The 17727-nt window shown below is 45.1% G+C and overlaps 2 protein-coding genes and 1 long non-coding RNA gene across 9 annotated transcripts in view; 1 reads left to right on the forward strand and 2 right to left on the reverse strand.

Annotated features, from left to right (window-relative positions):
• MIER1 (MIER1 transcriptional regulator) overlaps window positions 1-2612 on the reverse strand; it is a 52258-nt gene extending 49646 nt beyond the window's left edge. The window contains exon 1 of one of the 2 annotated variants that reach the window (XM_088169605.1): window positions 2519-2612. Coding sequence is in view for 1 of the 2 variants with exons in the window: in XM_088169604.1 (XP_088025730.1) it covers window positions 1692-1700 (9 nt within the window). In the remaining variant the exon portion in view is untranslated. Of the gene's footprint in view, window positions 1-1691; window positions 2170-2518 lie in introns of those variants that run through there. The other variant, XM_088169604.1, reaches the window with a different exon arrangement.
• A 543-nt stretch (window positions 2613-3155) lies between these two features.
• On the forward strand, window positions 3156-17711 carry DNAI4 (dynein axonemal intermediate chain 4). 6 transcript variants are annotated; one of them, XM_088169600.1, is made up of 17 exons: window positions 3172-3223; window positions 4449-4563; window positions 6246-6337; window positions 7060-7142; window positions 7286-7433; window positions 8970-9109; window positions 9823-9972; window positions 10336-10500; window positions 10818-11032; window positions 12255-12341; window positions 12969-13120; window positions 14655-14800; window positions 14938-15059; window positions 15799-15897; window positions 16297-16523; window positions 17116-17269; window positions 17567-17711. In XM_088169600.1, the coding sequence occupies exons 1-17, from the start codon at window positions 3201-3203 to the stop codon at window positions 17609-17611; spliced, it is 2163 nt and encodes a 720-aa protein (XP_088025726.1). In that variant the 5' UTR covers window positions 3172-3200; the 3' UTR covers window positions 17612-17711. The 6 variants fall into 6 exon arrangements, with proteins under 6 accessions (XP_088025728.1, XP_088025726.1, XP_088025723.1 ...); XM_088169601.1 differs by having other exon boundaries at window positions 3173-3223; window positions 6246-6316; XM_088169597.1 differs by having other exon boundaries at window positions 17116-17711.
• On the reverse strand, window positions 3734-10351 carry LOC148222761 (uncharacterized). Its single transcript, XR_015805299.1, has 4 exons — window positions 10212-10351; window positions 5732-10032; window positions 5482-5669; window positions 3734-5132 (listed from the first exon to the last, which is right to left on the reverse strand). It is a non-coding gene; the product is annotated as an uncharacterized LOC148222761 (long non-coding RNA).
• Window positions 17712-17727: the final 16 nt, after the last annotated feature.

A 17727-nucleotide genomic window follows, 5' to 3' on the forward strand; every position in this document is an offset into this window, starting at 1 on the left:
CAAGAGCCACCAGTCTGACACCTTCCCGTCCTTATTTTGATCACCTGCAGCTCCTCCAGGTTGACACCAGAGCTACGAGGAAATGCCATGCTCAGGAGAATTCCCACTCTGCTCCCTAAATTCATAAAATCCTGGGATGGTTTGGGCTGGAAGAACCCTAAAGACCATCCAGTTCCAACTTCCCCCCATGAGCAGGGACACAAACGGAGCTGGGAACTGTATCCAGGATGTTGCAACTGCTTAAATCACCCAGAGTGTGATTTTTTTAAAATGATTACTGTGTCTCCATGCAGGTGCAACAGTTGCCTGGGAATGAACTCCAGGTGCTGCTGCTCCTGAACTCATCCAGGGATGGCTCAAACACCGGTCCTGCCCCTCCAGCCCCAACAGAGACAAGGAATTCACCTCCAAAACAGCAAAGATGGAAACTCCTGTTCCTGTCTGAGACTGACACACAGCAAAGGCCTCGCCCACTGCACGACATCCACAAATGGAAAAAACAAAGGTGGCCAGCTCCACATCCCAGTGGGATTCCCCATCCCAGTGGGATTCCCCATCCCAGTGGGATTTCCCTGCCCTGGGGCTGGCTCTGCTGTGCTGGGACACTGAGCAGGATGTGACCAAAGCTCAGCCCCACAGGACACAGAGCCCACGGAATACTGGGATTATCACAGGATATTGGGGCTAATTAATGAAAAAATGAACAGAAACTCCAGCCAAACATCCCAAAGGCCCCACTGGCTCTCCAACTTTGTAGAAAGCAGGAGTTTAATATCCACATTTTTTGGGATCAGACCTGTGATTCCCTCTCGAGATACAAAACCACCCAGGCAGGTTCTTAGAACTTCTAAGATTAGCTCAGGACGTGTTGTCCCAACAACAGGAAGACTGCTCCATTAAAGTTTTGGTTTGGGAGGAAAAGAGAAAATAATTTAAAGAAAAATGGCCATATATTCAGGAATTTCAAGAGGAGACGCTTCATCTGTAAAATCTAATCCTGACACTTCCAGCTTGCCCTGGAAGCAACACCTGTCCCACAGATTTTACTTTTCCAAATTTTCATTTCTGACACATTTATCAACACTGTTGGAGCAGCAAAGAGCCCCGAGATTGGGACGTGGGGATAATTCGAGGAAAACTTAATGGAATATCCATTCATCAGCCCCAATTCCCCTCCCAAAAGGGAAAGAGCTAATCCTATTGGGATGGACAAATCCAACCCCCACCTACCCAACACTGCCATAAAGAGGCTTTTTTTTTTTCCATTTCCCTATTATTTCCCTATCATTATAATATTACATCCCCATTCTATCCCACAGCATAACTCCTATTATCCCCAAACACCCCCCCCCCCCAACGCTCCCCGCGAATCCTGGGAATTCCACGAGCGAGCTCTCCCTGCCAGGACACCGCGCTACCTTTTTAAGCAAATTCCCTTTTGTTTTAACGACTACAAAAAAGATATTTAAAGGAAATAAAGCGATGTTTTAGCATATGTAACCCTATAAAAACAGGGAGGCGTCGCGCGCGGTCCCGCCCGCTCCCCTCACGGGCCTTCAGCCCCCGGGACGGACCCGAACGGGCCCCTGAGGGGAACGGGCGGCACCGCCGGTGCCCGCGGGCCTCCGGTCCCCACAACAAACTTGCGGCCCCGCGCAACAAGTTCCCGGGCAGGCCCTCGCCGCTCTCACCTCAGCCATGATCGCTGGTATTCCCGGGAAAGGGTCACATCGCCGGGAAGCGCCGCCGGGTCCCGGAGGGAGCGGCGGGAGAAGCGGGGACGGGACCGGGAGCGGCGGCGGCGGGGCGGGAGGGGCGTGGCCACGTTACGCACGACGTCACCGCGCACCGCGGGAAGCGGGCAGGGTGCGTGAGGGCGCTGTCAGTCAAAGGAGGCCACGCCCACATCGGCTGTCAGTCAATAGGAAAACACGCCCCCTCGCATGTAACACAGCGCTGGGTCAACCTGTCAGTCAGCGTGGAGGCCACGCCCCTTTCCCGTCACTTGGGGATTGGCCACGCCCCTGCCTGTCACTCAATGCATAAGCAAGGCTCGATCTGTCACTCAAACTCTAATGCCACCTCCTTACACGTCAATCAAAGCGCGCAGGCCACGCCCCCTCGTCTGTCACCGAGCCCACAGGCCCCTCCTGTCACTCAAACCGCAGAGCCACGCCCCCACCGCGCCGAGGCGCGGCCGCCGCGGACCCTCATGCCCATATATGTCATTGGGCACAAGCCCCGCCTCTCACGTGTCAATCAAACAAGCCCCGCCCCTCACATGGCAATCACGCACAGGCCTCGCCCCCTCCGAGCTCATTCCATGCCCAGGCCACGCCCCGGGCGGTGCTGAGGCTCCCGCTCACCGCGGCCCCTCACGGTCCCTTTACGGTCCCCGAGTCCCTTCACGGTCCCCGAGTCCCTTTACGGTCCCCGAGTCCCCTCTGGCCCCGCAGCATCGCCGGCTCCGCGGTTCCGGTACCGCTCCCCCCCCGTCCTGCCCGGCCGCCGTACTCACGCGGGGAGCCGCAGAGGCGCGGGGAGTGTCTCATCGGCCGTGAGGAGAACGGGGGTTCCTCGGGGAACGGGGGCTCTTGCTGGGCGTGAGGCTCTTGAGTGACATAATAACAGGTCTAGGTTAAACATAAAACCCGCAAAACCACACGAAATAAACAGAAGAAAAGATCCAGGAGCAGCGGTAATTCACCGTGTCCTCGCTGCAGCCCCGGTGCCTCACCTGCCCGGCTCAGCGCTGTCCCCGGGCCGGCGCGGGGCAGCGCCCGGCGCGCACGTCGGGCATCGCGGCTGTGTCACAGCGAGGACACCGCGGCCCTGCCTGTGTGAAACGCCTGCGCCGTGCCCCTGCAGAGCCGCACGGCTCACCCGCGGAGCCGCATCCCCGACCCTCACACGGTCCCCGCGGGCGGTGCCGAAAGAACCGGCGGGCGCGACTGTGCTGACTCAGGGGTGAATCCCCGGCGGGAAGGCCGAGCCGGCAGCGGGGCTCTGGCGCGGGCAGCGCCGGTTCGGTGACACGGGACGGGGGCGGGACCCGAACCGGAGCCGGGGACGGCCCGGGGCTGCGGCCGCCAGCACAGCGCGACCCGCGCGCCGCGCAGCGACCAATCAGCGGCGCCCTTACTGACAGCCAATCACCGCGCGGCGTCTTGGGCCGCGTTGTCACGGTAACGGTGGACGCCATGCCGGGGCCGCGGCCTCCGCCGTGAGTGAGAGCGGAGCGGGCCTAAAACTTCAATTTTATCGGAATTAAAAAATGCTTAAAAACCTTTAAAATGCTTGGGAATAGATGATAAATTATAACACGTAATCAATTCTGATGGATCATTAATTATAATTAGTGAATGGGGAAAATCCCTTTGTTATATATGGCTTGCGTCCGTAAAATACTTAGTAATGCGTAATAATATGTAATAAATTATAGTCTTTAATAATAAATTATATTTAATAAATTACATCAGTGGCCAAAATTGTTAATTATAAATGCTTTGCATCGCTTAAAATAAAGGGTAACATTTAATGAATATGTAATAAATTATATTTTATAATAAGTCGTGATAAATCAATGGTAAAAAGCCTTTATTATAAATGGTTTGCATATTGAAATTAATGGGTAACAGAATGAATTTTAAGATAATAATTTAATTTTAATAATTTTAATAATAATTATAGTCTATAATAAATTTTAGTCTATAATAAATTATATTCTATAATAAATTATAAGGCATCAAAAGTCACGACAAATAATTAATCAAAAGCCCTTTTTATACATGGTCTGAATCCTTTACAATAATTGCTGATATGTAATTAATGATTATATACAATGAATTATAATAAAGGGCTACAGTCTTTTCTTATAAATTGTTAAAATCCTTTGAAATAATTATTAATATATAACGAATTATAATATATAATAAATGAGAATCAATAAATGGCCACAATCCTGTATTATAAATGGTTTACATCCCTTAAAATATTTGGTAATTCATGATCAATTGAAATATGGAACCAATTACATTCTAAAATATGTCATAATATAGAGCAGTTTATGATAAATTAATGTTAAAATTATTTATTATATAAATATAAAAAGATATATTTATTATAATATTGTATTTATTTATTATAATATTGATTATGAAGTGGTTTACATCCCTTAAAATAATTGGCAATATATAATCAATTATAAATTATTATAAATGGTTAAAACCCTTTAAAATCATTGGTAATATACAATAAATTATATAAGAAATGGTAAAAAAATCCTTTCATATGAAAGATTTACATCCTTTCCAATAATGGCAGCATGTAATACATAATAAACCAGGAATTACAATAATAAATTGGGAATGACATTGAATAATTGGTCAAACCTTTAATATGAATTTGCTATTTTATAAATTTCAATATTCCTGACGTGGTGATTCCAGGCCAGGAGCAGCAGCAGGAGCTGCTGGAGCCACCAGAGCCCCAAATTCCAGGAAAAATTCCACAACTTCCCAGGGAAAAACTGCCAGGAACAGGGCCCTGCTGGGAGCTGTGCAGGTGAGGGCATCCAGGAACACCTGGGGAAAGGGGGGAGAGCCCCAAATTCACCTGTGGGAAGAACCAAAAAATCCTGGAATGGTTGGGAAAGGTGGGAAGAACTAAAAAATCCTGGAATGGTTGGGAAAGGTGGGAAGAACTAAAAAATCCTGGAATGGTTGGGAAAGGTGGGAAGAACCAAAAAATCCTGGAATGGTTGGGTTGGGAAAGGTGGGGAGAGCCCAAAATTCACCTGTGGGAGGGATCACAGAAACCCTGGAATGGTTGGATTAGGAAAAATGGGAAGAGCCCAAAATCCACCTGTGGGAAGAACCAAAAAACCCTGGAATGGTTGGGTTGGGAAAAATGGGAAGAGCCCAAAATTTACCTGTGGGAAGAACCTTGGAGCCCTGGAATGGTTGGGTTGAGAACATTTGGGAAAGGAGGGAAAAACCCCCAAACTCACCTGTGGGAAGAACCAAAAACCTTGGAATGGTTGGGTTGAGCACCACTAGGAAAAGTGGGAAGGAAGGATCACAGAAACCCTGGAATGGTTGGGTTGGGAAAAGTGGGAAGAGCCCAAAATTCACCTGTGGGAGGGATCACAGAAACCCTGAAATGGTTGAACTGGGAAAAATGGGAAGAGCCCCAAAATTCACCTGTGGGAGGGATCACAGAAACCCTGGAATGGTTGGGTTGGGAAAAATGGGAAGAGCCCAAAATCCACCTGTGAGAAGAACCAAAAAACCCTGAAATGGTTGGGTTGGGAGAAGTGGGAAGAGTACAAATCCATCTGTGGGAAAAAAACAAAAACCCTGGAATGGTTGGGTTGAGAACATTTGGGAAAGGTGGGAAGAGCCCCAAATCCATCTATGGAAGGGATCACAGAAACCCTGGAATGCTTGGGTTGGGAAAGGTGGGAAGAGCCCCAAAATTCACCTGTGGGAAGAACCTTGGAGCCCTGGAATGGTTGGGAAAGGTGGGAAGAGCCCCAAAATTCACCTGTGGGAAGAACCTTGGAGCCCTGGAATGGTTGGGAAAGGTGGGAAGAGCCCAAAATTCACCTGTGGGAAGAACCTTGGAGCCCTGGAATGGTTGGGAAAGGTGGGAAGAGCCCCAAAATTCACCTGTGGGAAGAACCTTGGAGCCCTGGAATGGTTGGGAAAGGTGGGAAGAGCCCAAAATTCACCTGTGGGAAGAACCTTGGAGCCCTGGAATGGTTGGGTTGCACTTCCAAGCCCATCCCATTCCCAAGGACAGGGAGCTCCCACCATTCCAGGGTGCTCCAAGCTGCCCTTGGACACTTCCAGGGATGGGGACAGCCCCAGTTTGACAATAATTAACATTTCTCATCTGATATTTGTCACTGGAGCAGCTCCTGTCTTCACCTAAAATCCAGAATATTCCCTGGGAATCGTTTCAGCACCTCACTCACCTTCCTGCACTGAAATATTTTAAAAACTATCACGAAAAAAAATGTGTAATTATTCATCTGATTGATTTGTCTGCTCTGTTAATTAGGCTGGATTAATCAGAATCAATGATTGAGCCTTGGTGGTGGTTAGGGAAGGAATGAGCTGGAAGAGGGAGAAGCAGGAATGGGGCTGACAGTGACAGGAATGTGGCTTTTCCCAAAAAAATCCCAGCAAGCTGGAACTGATCCCTGCAGGCCAATTATCCTAATTAATTCCATTTTTCTTCAGGTTTTTGATGAGGAAGGGAAGAATGTGACACCACATCCCCTCTTCCAGCCAGACCCAAACGCTGTAACCAGGCAAGAAAAGTTCATCTCAAAGTAATTTTTATCTGTTTTAGTGATGTTTAGTCAGTGCAGGCAACTTTTAATGCAAAATTATTACGTATATAAATTCAAATATCGAATTAAAAATATTAAAAATATCACTTCAGCTATCAAAATATTCACAGAATGACTCGGTTGGAAGAGACCTTCAAGATCATTGTGTCCAAATATATTTAACATAATAAGAATTCTCAGCTTTAATCATATTTAAGCAAGTTACCTCTATGGGATTATGTGCATCCATCTCCAAAAATGCTCTTGAACAAAAAATTTGGATTTAAAACCCCCCCAAATTATGTTTCACTACATTTTCATTTACAAACCTCCAGCACAGAGGGAAAAAAAACCCAAAGTGTGTGGATTTTGGGCTGACAAACTCAATTAAGTCCTGCAAAGAAGGTAAATAATTATTGGTGTTCTAAATGAAAAATCCTGAGCCATGGCATTATCAAAATGCAAGGAATAATTGGAATTATTCACAACTGATAATTACAATGGTAAACATTGATTTCTGAGATGAAGACATGACTTTTTTTTTTTTTTTTTTGCCATGTTTCCCAGGCTGGTTTTTCCAAAGGGGTTGGGATATCAACCAGGAGCAAATATACATTAAAAACGGCTTCAAAATGCAAAGTAGCTGCAGAAAATAAAACACTTTTTTTTTTTTTTTTTTTGCATTTTTTGAGACAATTCCTGCTTGTTTCTTGTCCCTGAAGGACACGTGGAATCAGCATTTCAACAACCAAGTCTGGCTTAGATGAGACAGAACCTCAGCAAGACCCAGCTTTGAGCTTGTCTGGTAAAGAACACACTCAATATTTACAAATATAATCCATAAAATTATCTATTCTGGGAATTATGAGACCCTGAGCTAACCCAGGACCTTCCAGAATTAATTTTTTAATGAATTTGGAGTGTTGTTTTGTTATCCTGGTTTTCCAGCTGAGCAGGAGGAAGGGGAAGCAGCCCTGACAGAAGCAGAGCTGGAGCAGAGGGTGGAAATGATCCTGACAGAAACAGAAACGCTCTGGATGTTGGATCTGCCAACTGCCCTGGTGTCCACGGAGACACAGGAGGCTGGGAGAGTTCTGTGAGTGAAAACTGAGAGTTCTGTGAGTGAAAACTGAGAGTTCTGGGAGTGAAAACTGAGCTCTGGGAGTGAAAATAGAGAGTTCTGGGAGTGAAAATAGAGAGTTCTGGGAGTGCAAACTGAGTTCTGAGTGAGGAATGAGAGTTCTGAGAGTGAAAACTGAATTCTGGGAGTGAAAACTGAGAGTTCTGTGAGTGAGGAATGAGAGCTCTGAGAGTTAAAACTGAGCTCTGAGTGAGCACTCAGATTTCTGTGAGTGAGCACTCAGAGTTCTGTGAGTGAGTAAAAGCTGAGCTGGAACAGAGAATGGACAGAGCAAAAGAAATAAATTAGGAATTGATTGGAAGGATAAAACAGGAATTGATTGGAAGGATAAACCAGGAATTGATTGAAAGGATAAACCAGGAATTGATTGAAAGGATGAAACAGGAATTGATTGAAAGGATGAAACAGGAATTGATTGGAAGGATGAAACAGGAATTGATTGGAAGGATGAAACAGGAATTGATTGGAAGGATGAAACAGGAATTGATTGGAAGGATAAAACAGGAATTGATTGGAAGGGTAAACCAGGAATTGATTGGAAGGGTAAACCAGGAATTGATTGGAAGGATTCACTTTAGGCTATGCTAGAGCCTGGCTGGGGCTGCACCCAAACCAACTCCCAGCTGGATCCTGGTCATGAGTTTTTACATTTTTTAAGTTTTGGTTCATGCACACATTGGGGTCAATGATCCCCTCACAGCCCCAGGCTGTGCAGTCTCAGCCCCTGCCTTGCCCCCTTTTCCCTTCCCACTGTTTCTGATTTTTGTTGTCCTTGATTCTCCAGCTAGAAAGGAATTGTTCTGTCACTCCCCTGTGAACAGAACTCACCAACACCTAACATGAAATGTCAGAGTTACACACTGAGCAGCAGAGATTCTGAAAAATATAAAAGCTAAAACCATCAGCAAAACCTCCCATTTCTTACAGCTCCAGATCCTGGAGGAAATTCTTATTCCTTTCCACTGAAAACTGATGGCAGGTTAGGAAAACCCAGGGCTGGAGGAGTGTGATAAATTGATTTTCCTGGAAATAGTTAAGACATTTCAAGCTGCTGCATTGATTCTTGTGTGTAGCTTGTCATTATTTAGGAATTCAACATAGCAGGCAGCTCCCCTTGGTGCTCCCTGAAGCACCAGAACTTTGGTGGAAATGCTGAGATGGAAAAGGAGAAGTTTCCTTTTTATCTCTTGATGCTTTGCCTTTCACTCCCGAGTGAGGAGAGCTCTGAACTCTGAATTTCCCCAAAGTTCCCAGGCAGCTGGAAAAAGGATTTCTGCTTTTTTTGGTTTTCTGCTCTCCACAGGCCATTCCTGTTTTAGAAAAGCACCACAAAGATCAGGATGATACAAAAGGCTGAAATAACATCCAGCAATCCCCCCAAAAAAAGCAGGAAATTTAAGACGTGGAAAAACCTCTCTTGTTAAAGACACTGAGAATTCCAGGCAGAATTTTTCCAGGCACTCACCAGCCCGTGTTTCCTTTGTTTTCCAGGGAGAGGAATAAGATTTATGCAGAGATTTGCAATGCTAAAATTGACAGTGAGTACTTCGAAGAAAAAATGGTTCAAACCATCTCAGGAGCTGCCAAAACCAAGGAAGTGCAATGTGAGAAAATCACCGTGGCAGAGAAAGGTAAACCTGGGAGAAAAGAGATTTTTTTTTTCATTTCCATCTCTAAGCAGGAGATGTTTCCTCAACTTCCAGAGCTTTAAGTTCAGACAGGACAGTCTGGGTTGTGGTGGCCTTTTCTGCCCCTCCTAAATCTTGAATTTAGTGCTGGCACACTGAATCCATTGCAATTAAAATGTTATTAGCACTCCCAGAGAATGTTATTTCTTTGTGTCCCAAACAAAATTATGGGGAATGCTGTTCCAAACACTTTTCCTTTGTGTTAGTGTCTGTAAAATGAGGGAATAAACCCCAAAGTAGATAATAATTTGGTTTGAAAACATTTTTTTTTTTTGGTGTGCCTGGAGCATCAGCAGGGCTCATTCCAACCCCTGAGGACATCGAGGCAAGTTTTGGGTGGGAGCTGATCCTGCTCAAGGGGAACCACACCCCCAAAAAAAAAACCCTGATGGAGCTGCAGCAGTCACACAAGAGGAGGAACTTTAAAGTTATTTTACCTCCTTTAATGATTCTTATTAAGCACAGGCAACCTTTTCTGTGAATTTGCAAAAGATAGCACTTAAAAGATGAAATTAAAATATTAAATCAAAATTATCAGTTCAAATTTCTTTGGAAACAGAGCTGGTTCCAAAGCCCCCCCCCAAGCCCAGCAGGAAACTCCTTGCAATAATTTACCCAAAAACAAGAGCCTTGTGTGAAGGGAAATTCATTGCCAGGGATGATGGTGACTTCCTGGGATTTGGATCATTCACTGGAATCCTCAAAAACAGAACCTGCACACTCAGAAAAACCCAGAACTCCAGCAGGGAAAAGCAGCAAATCTCCTTCAGCTGAAGAGCACAGTCAGGCTGTCCTTTCTGCCACAGGTAACATTTGTCATTTCTCATAAAGATAAATATTCAGGGACGAGGTTTGCTGGTAATCACCTGAAAAAGCAAAAGCAAAACACCATTTGTGAAAAAGTCCAGAAATATCTGAAAAAGATAAGAAAATTATAATTAAGATGATGAAAAATTTAAGAAGAGAAAATTATAACAAGAAAAAATTTATAGTGAAAGTATTTTTTTTTTAATGCTTTGCTTTTTGGCAAGTGGAGAATTCTTACCCCTGTGTGAAGTTTTATCCCATCCAAAGCATTTCTATCCCATTTCTCTCTGATCCTTGTGGATCCATTCCATCCTGGAATATCCCATAATTGTGTGATTTAATTTCTCCCATGATCATTGCAGAGAGTGCTGTTCCTGCCAGGATCCACGAGGAGCAGGGATGCAGCTCAGAGGAGATTTTATCTTCAGCAAACCTGCAGCACCATTTAGTTGTCATGGAGAGGATTCTCATGGAGAACATTTTCCAACCCAAACTCGCACTCTATCGGCACATTCCTGTCCTGACAGGTTTGTTCTTTGCTCAGTAACCTCTTCCAGCCAGAAATTCCTCATTTTCCAGAGAAATTCCTCATTTTGGGCTGGGTAGCTAAAGCCACCTGCAGCACAGCTGGCTCACTCAGCCCATTCCAGCTGTGTCTGCTCTGTCCCCAGCCAGTTTTAGTCACAGGTTCAGAAGTTAGGTTGTCTTCATTCCTTAAATCTTCTTTTTTTTTTTAATTTTTTTCCCCCCTACAAAATATTTGCTGAAAGGGTAAATTTTTCTTCTGATGTGAATAATTAGAGTGAGGTTAAGTGAAATCAGATTCCACATCTGTGCATTTCAGAACCTGTTGTTACCTCAGAGCCTGAGGAAGGAGCTGAAGAGGAAGAGGATGAGGAGGAAAAGGAAGAGGAAGAGGAGAAGCAGGAGGAAACATCAGCTCCAAAGCAGAGCCCAGCAGAAGGTGCAGGTGCCAGCCTGGAGCAGCTCTGGTCATACAGGTGTGATTTAACCTGTGGTCACAGTGTGAGCAGCATGGCCTGGAACAAAGGGAACCCTGTGAGTGCACAAATCATCCCTGAGCTGCTCCCAACGAGGCTGGTGGCAATAAAATCCTGATTCTGGAGGGATTCCCTGGCTGGGATCTCAGAAATGGATCCAATCCCTCATTCTAACTGCTTTAATCCACAGGCTGTATTTGGATTTCCCCACACATCACAGCCTTAATTCTGTTTAATTTAATTTAATTTAACTCCTGATTCTGGAAGGATCTCAAAAATGGATCCAATCCCTCATTTTTGCTGCTTTAATCCACAGGTTGTATTTGGATTTCCCTACACATCACAGCCTTAATTCTGTTTAATTTAATTTAACTCCTGATTCTGGAAGGATCTCAAAGATGGATCCAGTCCCTCACTCTTGCTGCTTTAATCCACAGACTGTATTTGGCTTTCCCCACACATCACAGCTTTAATTGGCCCAAAATGTCATTAATTGCTCCAGTTTACCTTGAACAGCAATGTTAAGAGACTTGGTCTGTTCTAAAATTGAAATTTAACCCCTGCTGCTAAACTTTATTATCATTGATGGAGTTTATTTGTCTTTGTCTCTAACAGGAACCCCCAAAAAAGCAGAATTACCAAATTTTAAGGATAAGATGCATAATAATAATTTAATAATAAAATGCACAGAAGCCAAAGCTCCTTTAATCTGGTCATGTAAAGCTGTTTCCCCAACAGAACTCACTTACTAAACAAAAATAATGAATGGAAGAGAGATAAAAAGCTCCTGAGGATGAGAAACACAAACCCAGTGAGGGGAAAAAAAAAAAAAAGGAGAGAAAATAAAGACATTTCATATTTTAATGCAGCAAATCTCCAGATATGAAAAAGTCAGACACATTTAGAGACTTCATTCTTAGAACACAGGGCAAAAAATCAGCCACTCCTAAAATGGGAGTTTCACAAACGACTTGTTGAGTGCAAGAAAAGAAAAATTAATGGAGCTGAAAACTTGCTGGTGTTTTTTACTCCTGCCTGTGGAAAACAACGAGGGGAATTCACTGGAGTGTGAAAAACTAAAAAACCAGGATTTGGGGGTGCTCTCTGAAGCTCCTTTTACATCTAACCCTGAGAGGGAAAAAATCAGCAGCGTTCTTCTGCACTGCATTAAATAATGCAGATTAAAATAAGATTCTAGAAAAGTCCTGGTGGTTTGCCCTGACACAAAGGTGCCTTTGGGAATATCCTGCTGAGCTATTTCTGCTGCTCTGTGCTTGCAGGATCTCCTAGCAGTTGGTTACACAGAGTTTGTGTGTCAGGATCAGAAGAAAGGCCTGGCTTGCTGTTGGTCACTCAAGAACCCCATGGTAACCAATCCCTTTGTTTGCTTTCCCTGCAATCCTGCTTTTCTCTGGATAACTTCTGCTTTATTTGCCTTTTAACTCCAATTATTTACTCTAACTTCTCACAACACTGTCCAATAAAAGAGGAAGTTTTATGGATGGAACATTTAACACCTCTGCACATCCATCTGAAAACGGATCCTTTTAAAATCAACCATTAAAAAAAAAAATAAATTTGGAAATCTCAGTTACAAAATGTCCTGGGGGAAAAATTCTGATTGCCATAAATTACATTTCAGTTTGATTTCTGCTACAAACTTCTCTTGGCCAAAACTGCATCAGGCTAATTTAAACCAGGCAGAGTCAAATCTTTGATGCATCTTTACCCCACCAAACACTCTCATGATTCCCTGCTGTCCCCAAAGCATTTGTAGGTATTTGCTTTAGAGTAGCCCGAACTTATTTTCATATTTCTGCCCAATCTTTATCTTTTCCCCAATTTTATCAGTTGTAACAAGAAATGCATGGAGTCAATCAGAACAGAGAATCATTTCACCATCACCTGACTTTTCCAGCAGACATTTAATGTTAAATAAAGAGAGGTAAAGAATGACCCAACTCACAACTTTGCTGCATTTCTCTCCTGGGCAGTGGCCAGAGCGAATTTTCCGCTGTGATCACGGCGTCACTGCTGTGGATTTTTCCCTGGCCAGCCCCAATCTGCTGGCAGTGGGGATGGCCAATGGATGTGTGGCCATCTATGATGTCCAGAGCCCCAAGGACACGGCGCTGCTGGACAGCAGGTGAGCCTGGGAACAACATCTGGGCACCTCTGGGCAGGCAAACCTTGGCTTGGGGCAGCAAAGTCCTGGTGTGAGAGACAGGTGTCTGCTAAGAAATGCAGGAGACTTTTTAAAATGGAGAATGTAAACCCTTCTCCCTCCAAATTATTGTGGTTTTGAAATGAAGGGGCTCTCAGGCAAAGAAATGGGAATAGGAATAACAGTTCTTTACTAAAAATAAAAATACAGTAATACAAAACAACAAAAATAGGGACAGAGTCAGAATCCAACTCTGTCCCTTTGTCACTCAGGGTTGGTGCAGTCCCATTCCATGGTGGCTGCATCCTCCTGCAGTGACAGATGTGGTTCTGCTGGAGCAGGGCTCCTGCACAAGGTGCAGTTTTCCTCCAAAGCTGCAGGGATGATGTGCAAGGCTCTGGTTTTCCTCTGGGATCCAGTGGGAAAAGGCTGCTCTGCTGTTCCAAATCTCCCCTTTGATCTGGGTAGGAAATGCTCGGCTCCTGCCCTGGCTGGAGCATCTCCCCATGGGATGATGGAATTTGATCAGCCCTGCCCTGGGACTGCACGGCCATGAACAGGAGAGATCTCCTGGAGGGAGGATGGGCTGTGGGCAAGAGAAAGAACCCTGCAACAGCTGGGTGAACAGCTGGAACATGAACAGCAGAGATCCCCACAGAGATCAGGATCACTGCAACAGCTGGGTGAACAGCTGGAACATGAACAGCAGAGATCCCCACAGAGATCAGGATCACTGCCACAGCTGGGTGAACAGCTGGAACATGAACAGCAGAGATCCCCACAGAGATCAGGATCACTGCCACAGCTGGGTGAACAGCTGGAACATGAACAGCAGAGATCCCCACAGAGATCAGGATCACTGCCACAGCTGGGTGAACAGCTGGAACATGAACAGCAGAGATCCCCACAGAGATCAGGATCACTGCCACAGCTGGGTGAACAGCTGGGGACAGAATTCACACTTTTGGGCACACCCTGTGCTGTGACCCAGGACACAGAGCCATTCCCTCACCCTTTAAGGAGTTGCAGCTCTCTGCCCCCACCTGTAATTGATATTCCATGTCCTAGCTAGGACAATCCAGCCCTGGATAATAAATCCTTATTGGAGTCCAGTGGGAGCTTTTGGTGCTTTCTCTCTGATCCCTCTTGCCAAAATGGAGAGACCATCAGAGGAGGTGAGGGGTGAGCAGGAATGAAGAGGGAAATGAGAGAGGGGATGGGTGGGGGATGAGAGATCAGCTCCCCAGGCCTCGGGCACTCTCCTACAAGGTGCAGACTGATTTCATGGTGCAAGCACATAAACAGTGCCCTGAAACTAATTATCAAACATATTAAATAAAAGAAACATTTTCCTGGAGAAAACAACCAACGTTCAGACCATTTTTTAAAAGAAAAGCTAAACATTTCTGCCATAAGACTTAACACTCATTATGAAGTGGAAGCTTAATTATTTTTCAAACACGTTGTCTTGTCTTTGCTCCTCTATGATTTACCACGTGTATTTTTTGTGTCCCAGTGCATCCCTAAATAAACACAAAGGTCCCGTGTGGCAGCTGAGGTGGGTGGAACAGGACAGAGGTGACAAAAGAGAGAGGCTGATGTGCATCTCAGGAGATGGGAGAATGACCCAGTGGTTCATCCAGCAGAGGCTGGATTGCTTTGGTGAGCACCTGGAACTGCTCCCTTTGATCCCATTGTTTCCACCAGACATCCCACAGAACATTTCATAGCTGCTGGGCATCCCAAAGCAGCACAAATTCCTCACCCCTGTTTGATAAAACCTCCTGCTCTTCACACAGATGTGATGAAAATCAAGCGAACACAAAGTGGCAAGAAAAAATTACCAGGTGAGAGAGAAAGGAAAAGTGAAGGTCCCATATCCCAAGAGGCAGCTGGAATGTGCTTTGACTTCCATCCAGAGGTAGGCTCAGAAAGCCCATCCTGGCTGAAATATTAGCCAGGAAAACTCTGCAGCAGAGGTGGGATACTCACCTGGAACTGCTTTTAATGGCAACCAGCCAGGGACTTTGGTGCTGCTATTTAAAGCATATTAATTTTGAAATAAATTGATTTCTAGCTACTAAGATTTACCCCAAATGAAATGGTAAAATAAGCCTTGTCCTCCTGATGCATGAAGAGAGGCTGCCTGGAACAGAGGCTGGATAAAGGAATAAATTTGGGATTTATGAAAAACCCTTCAAAGGATTCACCTTGGGCAGTGCAAGAGCTCAGCCATGGTTACACCCAAGATGGACCCAAGTCAGGAGTTTTCACATTTTTATCAGTTTTGGGTCCATGGTCCAATCCCAGCTCCAGGTTCTGCAGTCCCAGCCTCCCAGATTCTCTCCTCTTTTCTCTGCTGTTTGCACTTTTTTTTTTCCCAAGATTTTTTAGGAGTCAAATCCCAAGCATGTTGTTGGAGAATATACCCACCCACCTCAAAGTTCACCCCAAATTTCACCCAAATTTCACCCAAATATGGCCAAAGGGACAGGGATAGAGGACAGGGAACAGGGATAGGGATGAGGGTGAGGTTTTAGGGACAGGACAGTGCAGCTTTGTGGTTCCACTTGACTCCCAGGAGCTCCTCCCGGGCCCTGGATGATTTCTGCAGGAGTGATAAATTCACCCAGCCTAGGCTGCTTTTCCCTTTCTTGCAGGATACTGACATTTTTCTTGCTGGAACAGAAGAGGGTCTCATCCACTGCTGCTCGTGCTCAGGCAAGGAGCAGATTTTGGGGACATACAGAGGCCATAAGGTGAGTGACACCTCAACAAGGACAACAGGAACTGCTCAATTCAAAAATATACATTCCTTTGCTTCTATTTAATAAACATCTGCAACAATAAAAACCAGAAACTTCTCTAATATTAGCAATGAATTCCCATAGCATAAAGCATCACAGTTTTACATCACAGTTTTACAGGATTACTTTCTATGCTGTCAGGATTTATTTTCAAGTAATTTTTTCAAATTGGTACTACAAAGTGTTTTAAAGCTTTCATTATTTTAAGACAGCAATCAGAAATCTGTAGAGTTAAATATTCTTACCTGTGAGAGGAAGGCTGGCTAAGTCTAGAATAGATTCTGTAGCTTTACAGCAACACCAAATTCTATTTTTTTTTTTTTTTTTCTCTCTCTCTCTCTCTCCAAACAGGGCCCTGTGTACAAAGTCGCCTGGAATCCCTGCAGCCCGGCCACGTTCCTCAGCTGCTCTGCAGACTGGAGCATCCTTTTGTGGCAGCGCCGTTCCCGCAGTCCCCTTTTAACTTTCACTTCTGTCGCTGCTTCTGTTCACGACATCAAATGGGCGCCACAATCACCTTTGATCTTCGCGGCAGTGAACGAGAGGAGGGTGGAGATTTGGGATCTGAGCGTCAGCGTGTGAGTATTGGCTCCTCTCAAGGAAAAGGCAGAAATTTAATTGGCACACATTGTGACCTCATCAGTGTTTTTATGGGGTCATTACAGCTCCACGCTTTTCCTGCTCCAACCATTGCATTTTTGTGGCGGTTAGCAGAGATTTGGGGTTAGAGGAGAAGGAGCTGGATGCCTCATGGAGCTGATAAAGTACAAAACTGCCCTTTTCCTGCAGAAATTGTGGCAGAATTCGAAGGAAAAGTAACAAAATTGAGCTGCTTTGGTAAAGATTGGATGGTCTGAATTCAGTTACCTGTGACCTTGTGCAGCTGCTCTGGGTTTTGTGTCACTGACAGTGTGAAGCCCTGCTGGATCCAGAGCCCTGAAAATTATTCCTCTAATAAAAATATTAACCACCACTCTCCAGGTTAGAACAGATTTTGGGCAAGCAGGATATTTCAGTTAACAAGAGCTGGGATTTTTCTTCTGGCAGAACCCAAACCAAACACTGCCTCACCCCCCCAATTTCTGAGATAACCTAGAGCACAGAAAGTGCACCGTGCATCTTTAACCCGTTAATTCTTAATTAATTAACCCATTAATTTTTGGATTGCAGCTTCCATCCCGTGCTCTGCTGTGCTGCCAGCCCTGAGGGCAATCTCAGCTCGCTCCTGTTCACCAGCAATGCCGAGTGCCTGCTCCTGGGGGACAGCCGTGGCCAGGTGGGGGTGTGGCAGCTGCACTACCTGGCTGTCCCCAGCACCGAGCAGGTACGTGCTCAGACAGAGGGCCTGGCTTCATTCCTTAGCATGGCAATTCTGGGAAACTGCCAGCCAGGGAATATCGGGATAGGTGGGATTACAATTCCAGCACCGGGTTAAAACGTGGTGGTTGATGCTCTTGGTGCTGCCACACCATTGGAAATTAATTTCCTTTATAAACAAAAGAAATGTTTGCATGCTGCCATATGTGACAGCACCAATGCAACCCAACCTGGCCTGCCAAAAAGTGCTATTTTCCAAATAATTCCAAAGAAGAATCAGCTCTTTTTTCTCTTTGTTTTCCAGGTTGTTTCCTTGTGTGACATTGTTGCTCCTGCTGGAGCTGTTTAACAGTAGCTGATCTCCCCTGTCCTTCAGGAAACACTTGCTGTAGTATGAACATAAACTGGATATCTTTTTTTTTAATCAATAAAGTTCCTCTTTGAAGCCACACTGCTTAGAAACCT

Source organism: Sturnus vulgaris, chromosome 9, assembly GCF_052056855.1.
Source record: "Sturnus vulgaris isolate bStuVul1 chromosome 9, bStuVul1.hap1, whole genome shotgun sequence".
In the NCBI taxonomy this organism is placed as follows: Eukaryota; Metazoa; Chordata; class Aves; order Passeriformes; family Sturnidae; genus Sturnus; species Sturnus vulgaris.

Coding starts and splice junctions, on each gene's coding strand:
- DNAI4 (XM_088169597.1), top strand. CDS start 3,201: ATGCCGGGGCCGCGGCCTCCGCC. Junction 11,033..12,254: donor CCTGGAACAAAGGGAACCCT/GTGAGTGCACAA, acceptor CTGTGCTTGCAG/GATCTCCTAGCAGTTGGTTA. Junction 14,801..14,937: donor GCAGAGGCTGGATTGCTTTG/GTGAGCACCTGG, acceptor CTCTTCACACAG/ATGTGATGAAAATCAAGCGA.